At 41.6% G+C, this 13211-nt stretch overlaps 1 protein-coding gene across 1 annotated transcript; it reads right to left on the reverse strand.

Moving 5' to 3' along the window:
- Positions 1–7355: 7355 nt before the first annotated feature.
- LOC125383456 (cell wall protein DAN4-like) lies at positions 7356–13057 on the reverse strand (the record flags this gene model as incomplete). Its single annotated transcript, XM_048401592.1, has 2 exons — positions 12997–13057; positions 7356–8146 (listed from the first exon to the last, which is right to left on the reverse strand). Coding segments are annotated over exons 1-2 (852 nt in total), but the record flags the coding sequence as incomplete, so codon positions are not given.
- Between the last annotated feature and the right edge of the window lie 154 nt (positions 13058–13211).

A 13211-nucleotide genomic window follows, 5' to 3' on the forward strand; every position in this document is an offset into this window, starting at 1 on the left:
CTTGCTATTCTTACTGTCTGGTACAGCCGTGCAAACACCCGACTGACCCGGGCCGAAGCCTCTATTCAGAGCGATGTTTGTCACTGTAACCTTAGATGAAGCAAACACGGCCAGAAGGCGTCACTTCGTATCACCGACCATGTATACTTGCATTGTTGGCAGATGGAGTTAAACTACATACTGCAACTTAATCACTATAACCACGAATAGTCCGCACTCTTTGAGAGTCTACTCTACCGTACACGGTACAAAAAGGTTTTCTTTAAAAAAAGAATGTTTACATAGTCCTGGGTTCAACGGCACCTAACAAAAGCAGCACATTTGTTTGGTACTAATGTATTACATTTTGCTCAGGGTGCTTCTGAAAGATCACTGGTTGTTTGCCCGTGTCTGTGGCGAACAAAAAGGGGATTAACATGTTATTTTATTTACCCCACCCCCCATGACAACATATCCCCCACATTACTACAATGAATGACAGGGTGATTCAGTTACAAGTTTCTTTCTGCTTCAGAGGGTGCAACACGTGGTTAAGTTATTTAAAGGTTTTATTGACTTGTGTGTAGCCTGGTGTGCCTGAATTAAAAAGAAATGTTACCTTTTATAAATAAAGCCATGGAATGTTTAACGCTGCACTCAACACTATTCCAGCTATATGACGGCGGTGTGTAAATAATCGAGTCTGGACCAGACGATCCAGGGTTGATATCATGAGCATCGATCTCGGTGAACAGGTAGCCTAGTTGCTGGTCGGTCCTCACTGGAAAAAAAGTATTTGTCCTCGTGTTCACTGGCTATGCTGGATGCTTTTAAATAATAATATGTCTGTAAATTACAAAAATAAATGTCTCTTCCTTTCAGAGTAAAAAGAATGGTTTGACGCGATGGTTTACTATGTCCTGTATGTGGCAAACATCCCAGACCCCCAGAATAACAAAGGGTCGGGCCAAATGAGTGTGATCCGTCACGTTTAGGTCAAGGCCCTACCAGCAAAAGCAGCTTCCACGTAGAGTGAGTGAGTTTGGCTTAACGCCGCTTTTAACAGTATTCCAGTTATATCACGGCGTGTCAGCTTAATGTGGAAGGAAAGCCCGAAGTGATGCAGGTGTCAGACGTTTACCACTTCGGTGAAACCCACGAGCACGGGTAGGGTGCTGACAAACATAGAAACATACTCGGGGGGAACCGGGATTCGAACCCACAATCATAGGTTTCTGGCGTGCCCAAGGGACGTAACTCTGCACAGCGAATCGCGACGCCTTAGACGATTGGGCCACCCGTGCCCCCTGCTTCCAAGAAGATACATTTGAAGAACGCGATGTTGCTTCTAACCTCAGTATCGTATCCCAATTGCATAGATCAATGCTCATGATGTTAATCACTGGATTGCCCAGATTATTTACAGACCGCCGTCATATGTCTTGAATATTGCTGAGTGTGGCGTTAAACAAACAAGCATACAAATATAGCCTTAGTTAAAGATAGTCATCGTGCCACACCAACAGGCTGGAAGGCCACAAGTAACACGTGACGCTAAATCACAATGGAATACCTTTTCTTCACACCCTGAACCTAATCGCGACCATACCTTCGTTTCGGAAGTGACTTCACCACTTCCATCGCTCCTATCTTTGCACAGAATTTCCCCGCTCATAATGATTTGATTGGATGGCTACTTTTAGCGCCGTACCATTCAAAATCGGGTGTAAGGTATAGCAGCGAATGGATCCCGGGTATCAAAATAGAATGGACATACAATGCCCTAGGTAATCGAGGATGGTGTAGATTCCTAAATATGGAACATTATAACATTGGCTATTGGACTCGTAACCGTGCAGAAATGAATACAAAGGGCAAAAATAGTGTCACGTCACTGTAGCTCACCTGTAGTCAACAGGTTAAAATTGTCACTTGTCACTTTGTCACAAAAGTTGCTGTCAGCAAGGATAATAAATATTTTCGGCATAAATACTGAGGTCTAAAAATCTAAAAACTAAAACAAAAATCAAATGATTTGAACAAAATATAATGCCATGATAAGGAGAAAAATACATGACGAAAGTTCAACTCCTTTCGTCTCTCAATTTTAGAGGAGCGGACGTTTACAGAGGTAATATGCACAAACACAAAAGCATGACCATAGAAAGATCAAAATATAACACAAAATATTGCATCCCCCGAAAAAACAACAACAAAACAAAAACAAACAAACAACACCAAGAAACAAACAAAAAACAAACCCAGAAATTTTATCTTGAGTTCCACATTTAACTAAACAAAGTCCACATTTCATCACATTTTGTAAAAAACATCCGATCCAAACCTCTTGAAAAATTTAAATGACATAATTAGCGGCTAAGGCGACTAAATTGGATCGGGTGATCAGGCAAAGTGATGTGGTTGATTACTTGTCATTGCGTAAGAGGCGACTAACAGGATCGGGTGGTCAGGCTCGCTGACTTGGTTGATGCATGTCATCGATCCCAATCTCCCAATCACTGGATTGCCTGATCCAGACAGATTATTTACAGACCGCCGTCATATAGGTGGAATATTGCTGAGTGCAGCGTTAAACAACAAATAAACAAACAAAACTTGTTATTGTACCCCTTTCCTAGACTCGCACATTTATGGGCATCCCTGGAATATTGTGGCCTAAAACTACAAAATAAATAAATATATATATCATTAAGAACGTGCTTACATGCATTGGACCGATACATAGTGACGGTTACATATGCCTGCCATGCATATTACCCCGATGGTTGTGTTCTTACAGTTACAGTGTAACGTCAGTGTGTAACAGCTACTTATAAGTTTCCAACTTCAAAGAAACGGTCACAACGACCTGCACACCTGTGTCACCGTACACTTCATTTGCAGACAAAGACGATGTCATCATCGTGAACTGTGTGTGACGCTCTGAAGATATTTGCCTCGCTTCCCACGACATGCTAGAGTATATTTATGGCGTCTTTAGTGGTCTTTATACGCCTCGCCCAATATTTTTCTGCTAACCTAATATGACTCCGTATACTGTCACTCAAGACACCATAACGAACTGATTGTGCTGAAAAGTGTACACTATTTGGTTTCTTTATCGCACAACCGGTACAAACGACAGGACCAGTACATATATATATATACTTTTATTCCTCCATAGGAGAGTTACAAGGTATAATATTAAAGATAATTATATGACAATAATTACATTGTCAAAGAACACCACCATATACCACTGTGGTAACGGATTTTCTTAGTAAATTGCGTCCATATATTGAAAACGGTAGAGTCCTCGAATTACACTTCGTGAGTAAGAGCGACTGGTATCTGGATCAGTATCCAAAGGTGGCTTACAGGACAGCAAACAAGCTACAAGATCATAGTCTGATTTGCTGTGGAGTTCAACGCTGATGTCAACGGGACCTATACACACAATGTCACACCATAAGTTCTCTCTTATTGTTTCCTTACTCACACAGTGGCACAGTACGTGAGTCAGTAAGTCATGGTAGTTAATAATGTTCTTTGACGTTGCTTTTTGTAACTCAGTGACTTCCTTTGTAAGCTTTTTTCTCAATACATTTTATTAATAAAGTCACGAACGTGGTTTCTTTTATTATTAATGTCTTTGCGAATCAAAATTAATGATATTTAAACAAAAAACAGTGTCGAATAACGAATTTCTGTGAAATATGAGAGGCGGGTGTTGCAAAATCTAAAATGGCTGTTACTGACGGTATGGTCTCATATTAGGTCAATAACAACCATCTTAGATTTCTACTGACGGTTTGCGGGCTCATATCGGGCTAGTAGTTCTGCTCTCTGATTGGTCAATCTCACTCTGAGGCATAATAACAAGCGATATTAGCATTGTATTGTGCAATTGTAAATATACCACAAGGCTTTGTTGGTTGGTTGGTTGTTTTACGCCGCACTCAGCAATATTCCAGCTATACGACGGCGGTCTGTAAATAATCGAGTCTGGACCAGACCACCCAGTGATTGATATCATGAGCATCGATCCACGCAATTGGGATCGATGACATGCATCAACCAAGTCAGCGAGTCTGACCACCCGATCCCGTTTGTCGCCTTTTACGACAAGCATAGTCGCCTTATACGGCAAGCATGGGTTGCTGAAGACCTTTTCTACCCCAGATCTTCACGGGTATACCATAAGGAATGTACAACATTCACAGATAACGCTATTAGAATATATACTGACGGGGGTCAAATATATATTTATGATTGGGTTCATGATTTCTTAAAAAAATATTTTACGTATGATATACAAAATCCGTCCACCCCACAACCGGTGTTTGATTCCTACACCTACCCTTAAGATTCAAGATTTAACAACAATCTTCCATCCAATAACCCTGTCGAATATAGAAATGTTTGTTGACTAAATTAGCATGGCATGGACTGTTATGACTGACTGAGTATACTTTTACGCCGCTTACAGCAATATTAAAGCAATATTTACGCCAGCGGCTCCCAGACTTCATACATTATAACCACGTGTGGAATCGAACCCGGCCTTCGTCGTGACAAGCGAACGCTTTAACCACTAGGTTACCCCACAGTCCTACTATAGGTAAGGGAGACATTCACAGAGAAGAACTTCTGTGTGTACAGAAGAAGAAACCTCTGTGTGGAGAGTCAGGAGTAGTCTGTCTCCCAGACAGGAGAGAATAAACCGAGAAAGGAGTCCAACTCAAGTCTAGAATGATTGCGCCAGCTAGTTCTGAAATTTAATGTTCTGAGATCCATTTGGACTAAATGTTTTATCTTATTTCTTGGACTAAATGCCAGTCTACAGTAAAGGCAGTCCGGGATATCGACCCTAGCTGCTTGGTCAAGGGGTAGGACTCTGCCTCTTCAAGACCGCCTCCGTGGTCTAGTGGTAGAGCGTCCGTCCGGAGAGCGGAAGGTCCGGGGTTCGATCCCCGGCCGCGTCATACCAAAAGGCGTTAAGAGATGGTACTTGTTGTTACCCTGTCTGGCGCTCGGCATTAAGGGGCTAAAACAAGGACTGGTCGGCTCGGAGTCAGTATACTGTGTCTGAGTAGGGGATTCATGTTAAACTGCGGCATGGTATCTCAGTGAGCTAGCACTATAAATCGGCATCAGTCCGGGCTAGTACAAGCAGCCACACAAACACACACACGTACATGCACGTCGCTATATAAGTGCAATAATCTTGGACGCGACGTTAAACCCCATTTCACCTCACCTCACCTCTGCCTCTTCACACAACCAGTAACATCACACACATCGCCTCTTTCTGGAACCCGGGAACTCCCCTCCCCCGAAGAGCCACACGGTAGTTGCCAATATCATTACAATCAGATCTACTCCTCCGATACGTGACTTCTCTGTGTCACGAAGTATACATCGGTGTATAAAGTCTGATTCTGAGTCAGTTGGGTTTAACGCCGCTTTGAACAGTATTCCAGTTATATCACGCATGTCAGCTTGATGCGGGACGACAGCCCAAAGTGTCTGACCTTTACCACTGTGGTGAATTCACGAGCACGGGTATGGTACTGGGAAACCTTGGAACAGAATCGGGGCGAACCGGGATTCGAACCAACAACCGTTGGTTTCTCGCGGGACCAAGGGACGCAACTCTGCACAGCGATATGTGAAGCCTTACACGACGATAATCGAGTCTGGACCAGGCAGTCCAGTGATTGACATCATGAGCATCGGCCTACGCAATTGGGATACGATGATAATCATCAAGCAATCGCCGAGCCTGACCACCCGATCCCGTCAGTCGCCTTTTCCGACAAGCATAGGTTACCGAAGACCAATTCGAACCCGGAGCTATGGGTGACGTTGCATTATTCCGACTTAAAGGTATTTTAACTGCAATGCACGAGCAATTAAACAAGCAATTAAACATTCTTGAGAATCATCTTGAGTGTCGATAAATATGCAGCTATGTTTCAATGACCTCTAGCGTTAGGGTTAAGGCATGCTGGGTTCAGTGCCACAAATAAATGTGAATAGTTTCTCTTCACAAATCATAGGTTTGACTTATATGCATTTCTTTCTCTGTAAACGCACATGGTTGCTGAATGCGTCACCAGTCGGGCTCATGCTTGGCTGTGTCTTGTAAAGGAAAGCTCGAAATCGGCCGTTGTTGTCCGTAAAAGGATCATCCTTCATGCATAGTGGTTTAATTCTGAACAAACGAATCTTCTCGCGAATGGTATGTGTACGTCAAACTGATAGAACGATGTATTTTTAATTCACTGAAGCGATACGCTTAACGTTAAATAACGTTTAAATGTGTATGCTCCAAAATACGCGTAAAGAAAGTACTGATATTTAGCTGCAGTTTTCTCTTGAGGATCTTGATGATACGTGGATGGTGATTGTGATGTTGATCTTAATCTGGATGATGTTTGTGGTGTTGATATTGTGGATGGTGTTTGTGGTGTTGATAACGTGGATGGTGTTTGTGGTGTTGATGATAACGTGGATGGTGTTTGTGGTGTTGATATTGTGGATGATGTTTGTGGTGTTGATATTGTGGATGGTGTTTGTGGTGTTGATATTGTGGATGATGTTTGTGATGTTGATGATAACGTGGATGGTGTTTGTGGTGTTGATGATAACGTGGATGGTGTTTGTGATGTTGATGATAACGTGGATGGTGTTTGTGGTGTTGATATTGTGGATGATGTTTGTGGTGTTGATATTGTGGATGGTGTTTGTGGTGTTGATATTGTGGATGATGTTTGTGATGTTGATGATAACGTGGATGGTGTTTGTGGTGTTGATAACGTGGATGGTGTTTGTGGTGTTGATAACGTGGATGGTGTTTGTGGTGTTGATGATAACGTGGATGGTGTTTGTGGTGTTGATATTGTGGATGATGTTTGTGGTGTTGATATTGTGGATGGTGTTTGTGGTGTTGATATTGTGGATGATGTTTGTGATGTTGATGATAACGTGGATGGTGTTTGTGGTGTTGATGATAACGTGGATGGTGTTTGTGATGTTGATGATAACGTGGGTGGTGTTTGTGATGTTGATAACGTGGATGGTGTTTGTGGTGTTGATATTGTGGATGATGTTTGTGATGTTGATGATAACGTGGATGGTGTTTGTGGTGTTGATGATAACGTGGATGGTGTTTGGGATGTTGATGATAACGTGGATGGTGTTTGTGGTGTTGATAACATGGATGGTGTTTTTTGTGTTGATAACGAGGATGGTGTTTGTTGTGTTGATAACGTGGATGGTGTTTGTGATGTTGATGATAACGTGGATGGTGTTTGTGATGTTGATGATAACGTGGATGGTGTTTGTGGTGTTAATATTGTGGATGGTGTTTGTGATGTTGATGATAACGTGGATGGTGTTTGTGGTGTTGATATTGTGGATGGTGTTTGTGGTGTTGATAACGTGGATGGTGTTTGTGGTGTTGATAACGTGGATGGTGTTTGTGGTGTTGATAACGTGGATGGTGTTTGTGGTGTTGATAACGTGGATGATGTTTGTGGTGTTGATAACGTGGATGGTGTTTGTGGTGTTGATAACGTGGATGGTGTTTGTGGTGTTGATAACGTGGATGGTGTTTGTGGTGTTGATATTGTGGATGGTGTTTGTGGTGTTGAAAACGTGGATGGTGTTTGTGGTGTTGATAACGTGGATGGTGTTTGTGGTGTTGATAACGTGGATGGTGTTTGTGGTGTTGATAACGTGGATGGTGTTTGTGGTGTTGTTGATAACGTGGATGGTGTTTGTGGTGTTGATGATAACGTGGATGGTGTTTGTGGTGTTGTTGATAACGTGGATGGTGTTTGTGATGTTGATAACGTGGATGGTGTTTGTGATGTTGATGATAACGTGGATGGTGTTTGTGGTGTTAATATTGTGGATGGTGTTTGTGATGTTGATGATAACGTGGATGGTGTTTGTGGTGTTGATAACGTGGATGGTGTTTGTGGTGTTGATGATAATGTGGATGATATTTGTGATGTTGATGATACCGTGGATGATGTTTGTGATGTTGATGTAAACGTGGGTGATGTTTGTGATGTTGATGTTAACGTGGATGGTGTTTGTGGTGTTGATAACGTTGATGATGTTTGTGATGTTGATAACGTGTGTGATGTTTGTGATACTGACGTGGATAATCCTTATTGTTACACAAACACCGGATGCATGATATGTGAATATATCTTTGAATTGTCACTTTACCTAACAAATTAGGAACTCTCCATTCAACAGTCATCGACGAAGTATGGAAGGTTATAAAGGTAATAAACACATGCTCTGTGTTGAAAACGCGAATTAACTTGCGTCGAAATCCTTATGGGTCATGACGCGTCCAGATGGAGTGATGATTAGGATTTTAAGAACGCTTCTATCGATTGCTATGCGCATACACCAAACACAATGACGGTTGCTAAGATAAATAACTATTCATAACTGATTATTCAAAGTGGTAAGATGTAAACCTTGCACACATTCCAAAATAGAGGGGCCGAATGTCTATCGCGCGCTTACTCATACCTGTGTTCAATACAAATGGAGGTTATGATAATGATGTAATACTTTATCCAACTGTGAACGCGGCAGTTACAATCAGTTTGTCACAAACAAATATCTTTATGCCACTGACATTGACGTTACTAAAAAATAACGTTTCCTGTTTGTACACATCAGGCAAAATCAACACTTCCTCGTTTGATCCTGATCTGGGGTTTGTCTGGGAGAATTGGACGGTTCCGCATGTCCCTGTGTGGAGCCGTGGGATTAGCACCAGAGTTCTAATATCCTGTGAGGAGTTTTCAAACTGCCGCGTAATTAACTGATGTTGACGTCTGAGCCGTCCATGACCTCGGGCCCCGGAGCGTTTAATTAAAACATCTTGTCATTTCCTTTGAATGTCAATGAAAGTTGTTTTCCAAAAATACAAACACGTGGTTTTAATTCTGTTCTTTAATCATACTTCATTCATATAATTAATCATCATATAATAATGATATATTTGTCTTTGACTTTATCATAATTCATAATTTCTATACTATCGACCATATCCCCATTCATGTTCCTGCTGTTGTTATTCTATATCAAACAATGCACAAATATTTTTTTCCTTTACATCATTTAAAAAGATAACTTTCCCTAACATCGAAAAGGTTTAAAATAAATGCTTCTGACAATGAATGAAGTTGACAATGCAATTCCAAATCAACAGTAGTGAAGTTGGTAATGTTTTAACACTCATGATTATACACCATATATAGAATGAGTGAGTGAGTTAGGTTTTGCGCCGCTTTTAACAGTATTTCGGTTATATCACGGCATGTCAGCTTTTAAATGTGGGAGGAAAGCCCGAAGTGATGCAGGTCTCAGACGTTTACCACTTCGATCAAACCCACGAGCACGGGTATGGTGCTGACAAACCTAGAAACATAATCGGGGGGAACCGGGATTCGAACCCACAATCATAGGTTACTGGCGTGCCCAAGGGACACAACTCCGCACAGCGAATCGCGGCGCCTAAGACGACTGATATAATTTTCTAACGTTCCGAATTATTTCTAAACCGCCCGTGCTATAATTTCCCCTGGTCTTTTATCATTACTCGTGTGTGTACTAAATTACTTTTCTGTTAGGTAAAATTACCTTATATACATACTTACCTTGTCCAGTTAATCATTTGCTATTATACTTAATCTCTCCATCATACAATGAGTCGAGCAAACGTGAAGATTTATTGTTCTGCCGTGATATCATCGTGGAGTGTGGTTGTTCCAATGTAATTTCTGGACAACGGTCACTCCACAACAACATACATGAAAGCTTTGAGATCTCCTGAATAATATATACCTGACAGCACTCAGGTCATTCAAAGATTTTATAGCCTCATCTACCAATTTATCGCCATGTTTATGGTACTTGATGTGGTTGTGGCTTCTTGAGACGGACACTATATATTTTCATGAGCGACAAACTACCTCTCGTGAATGCTCTATAACCGCTTGTTTAATACGCCAAGAAGAAAAGGTTTACTAAAAAACGAAGATTTGGTCTACAAACTCCTCGTCAAACAGGTAGGTTTGTTGTTTAACGCCGCACTCAGCAATATTCCAGCTATATGATGGCGGTCTGTAAATAATCGAGTCTGGACCAGACAATCCAGTGATTGATATCATGAGCATCGATCCACGTAATTGGGATCGATGACATGCATCAACCAAGTCAGCGAGCCTGACCACCCGATCCCGTTAGTCGCCTTTTACGACAAGCATAGTCCCCTTTTACGGCAAGCATGGGTTGCTGAAGACCTATTCTACCCCGGAATCTTCACGGGTCTCTCGTCAAACAAATTCAAACATATGAAAAGCGTGTGTACCGTGGAATGTTTTTCTTTCTTTCTGACTAAATAGATCCTATCGATATCCTCTAGGTGGTGAAAAGTGTATGCCAAAATGACATGTAAAATTATTCTATTGCACATTATCATTTTTACTTGCTTTATATCAGTAACAAATCGACATCGAAACGTTCCCAAAAAATATAATAAAGAGGTTGTTCCATAGAAGTTCTATAAACGCCGCTCAAACATCTTTACTGTTGAATACTTGTCATAGATGAGGCTGCCATCATGATATCATGAGCATCGATCTACACAATTGGGACACAATGACATGCATAAACCAAGTCAGCGAGCCTGATTATCCGATCCCGTTAGTCACCTCCTACGACAAACATAGTTGCATAGATCAGCATGAACCCTTTTTTATTTGTTGTGTAACGCCACACCAGACAATCCAATGATTGACATCATGAGCATCGATCTACGCAAATGGGATACGAAGATATGCATCAACCAAGTCAGCGAGCCTGACTATCCGATCCCGTTAGTCGCCTGCTACGACAAGGGTCTATTTAGAGGTGACACCCTCATTTATTGTGAATGTTCTGATGGGAAACGAGTACCTTATTATAAACTTTCCTCCTCTTTTTTCAAAAACCGTAATTACCTTGTCGACTGGTGGCAAAAATATACTCCGAAAATCACTATTTTTTTCATTACGTTGAAAGTAAACTTACGTGATCACCACAGAAAATTAAAACAAGGTTAAACACAATATTTGTTCTATAGCTTAAACGACATTATATATACATTACATATATATACATTATATATATATATATATACTGACCAATCATTTGACCACCCATATACAGATTTTTGCATCTTAAAACGGTGACAACGATTCCGACGGACCAATACCCGACGCGGCCTGGGTTCGAACCACCGACCTTCTCTTTCCAGGCAGACACATTATGCACTGGGCCACGGAGGCGATCTTCGGCTTATAATGACAGGTGGTGAGGTGAAATGGGGTTAAACGTCGCGTCCAAGATTATTGCTCTTACAAAGTGACGTGTGAGTCAGTGAGTTTGGTTTTGCGCCGCTTTTAGCAATATTCCAACAATAACACGGCGGGGGGCACCAGAAATTGGCTTCACACATTGTACCCATGTCGGGATTCGAACCCGGGTCTTCGGCGTGACGAGCGAACGTTTTAACCACTAGGCTACCCGGTCGCCCCCCTCTGTGTATGTGTGTGTGTGTGTGTGTGTGTGTGTGTTTGTTCGGACTGATGCTGATTTTATAGTGCTAGCCCACTGAGATACCATGCCGCAGTTTAACATAGATACCCAACTCAGACACACCATACCGACTCCTAGCCAACCAGTCCTTGTTTTATCCCTTAATGCCGGGTGCCAGGCACGGTAACAACAAGTACCATCTTTTAACGTCTTTGGTATAACGCGGCCGTGAATCGAACCTTGGACCTTCAGCTCTCTGGGTGGACGCTATACCACTAGACCACGGGTGCGGTTTTAATGACAGAATATGGGAAAAAGTTTATACAAATATATATCTTCATTTGACACCCTGAGTGTATAGTATAAATTCAAAGGTGTATTCGTCTGTCGGTACACATTTATCGTGTTATGAAATTACAGTTATAACAAGTGTTGTTCTATGAATACCAGTCTCAAAAACAAATCCCGGAATTTGTCTGATGATTATCAACATTTTGAAGAACGTCTCACGACAGTAGTGACATCATCAAAGATTTATAAGCAACCTTTCTATATGCATCTTTAATGTTGATTTATACTGGTTAAAAGTCACGATTTTTTACATGAAATTTCTATGACGTGAATCGATCCTACAACCTCACATATGTATTGTAACCCACCGTTTTCCCACAGAGCCACCAGGGCAGGTGATGAAAGAGTGTTCAATCTTACATGTGATGACTTCAGTTGTCTACATGATGCACATGGTCTTTCTCCCGTCGTTTTATACCGCGGTACACTGTATTGTTTAACTATAAGGTGTCTCGATGTTTTTAAAAATATATTTTTGCTGGTAATTTCTTGCATTTGGACGGGTCATCACGGAGTACAAACACGACATCGAGGCTTGGAACAACCTCGAGCGAGGGAAAAACCCGACGACCGACCAATTCAGAGTAGTATTTTAACGATAACGTATGTACCTACCCTCCACGCCCACACACACGCACTAGCTCAGATGATCCATGGAAATTCATTCTGTCATCGACAAGGAAGGAATGAAACAAAACTTATTTTTATCGAACATTAGTCGAGTCAGGATTCTCTAGTCTTGGGTTCGAAACCAGGATTTGCCACCATTATTGTCCTTGGTTAGACCCGTGAAGATTCCGGGTTAGAATAATTCTTCAGCAACCCACGCTTGCCGTAAAAGGGGACTATGCTTGTCGTAAAAGGCGACTAACTGGATCGGGTGGTCAGACTCGCTGACTTGGTTGATGCATGTCATCGATCCCAATTGCGTGGATCGATGCTCATATCAATCACTGGATTGTCTGGTCCAGACTCGATTATTTACAGACCGCCGTCATATAGCTGGAATATTGCTGAGTGCGGCGTTAAACAACAAACCAACCAACCAACCTTGGTTAGTCAGCACAAACCCGTCCGTGCCCTCTGGTTCACCATGCAAATTGTTGGGCATTTCTCACACGATGTGATATAACCGAAATACTGTACAAAGTCCCCAATATCCCGGTTCACACATTCTTTCAACACTGATTCTTAATTATTAGAATATCTGAATTCCGTGATTGCTGACATCGTGCATATTTGACAAATTATTACATATTTTCTTA

This window comes from Haliotis rufescens, unplaced genomic scaffold (assembly GCF_023055435.1).
Source record: "Haliotis rufescens isolate VD_foot unplaced genomic scaffold, xgHalRufe1.0.p SCAF_23, whole genome shotgun sequence".
NCBI lineage: Eukaryota > Metazoa > Mollusca > Gastropoda > Lepetellida > Haliotidae > Haliotis > Haliotis rufescens.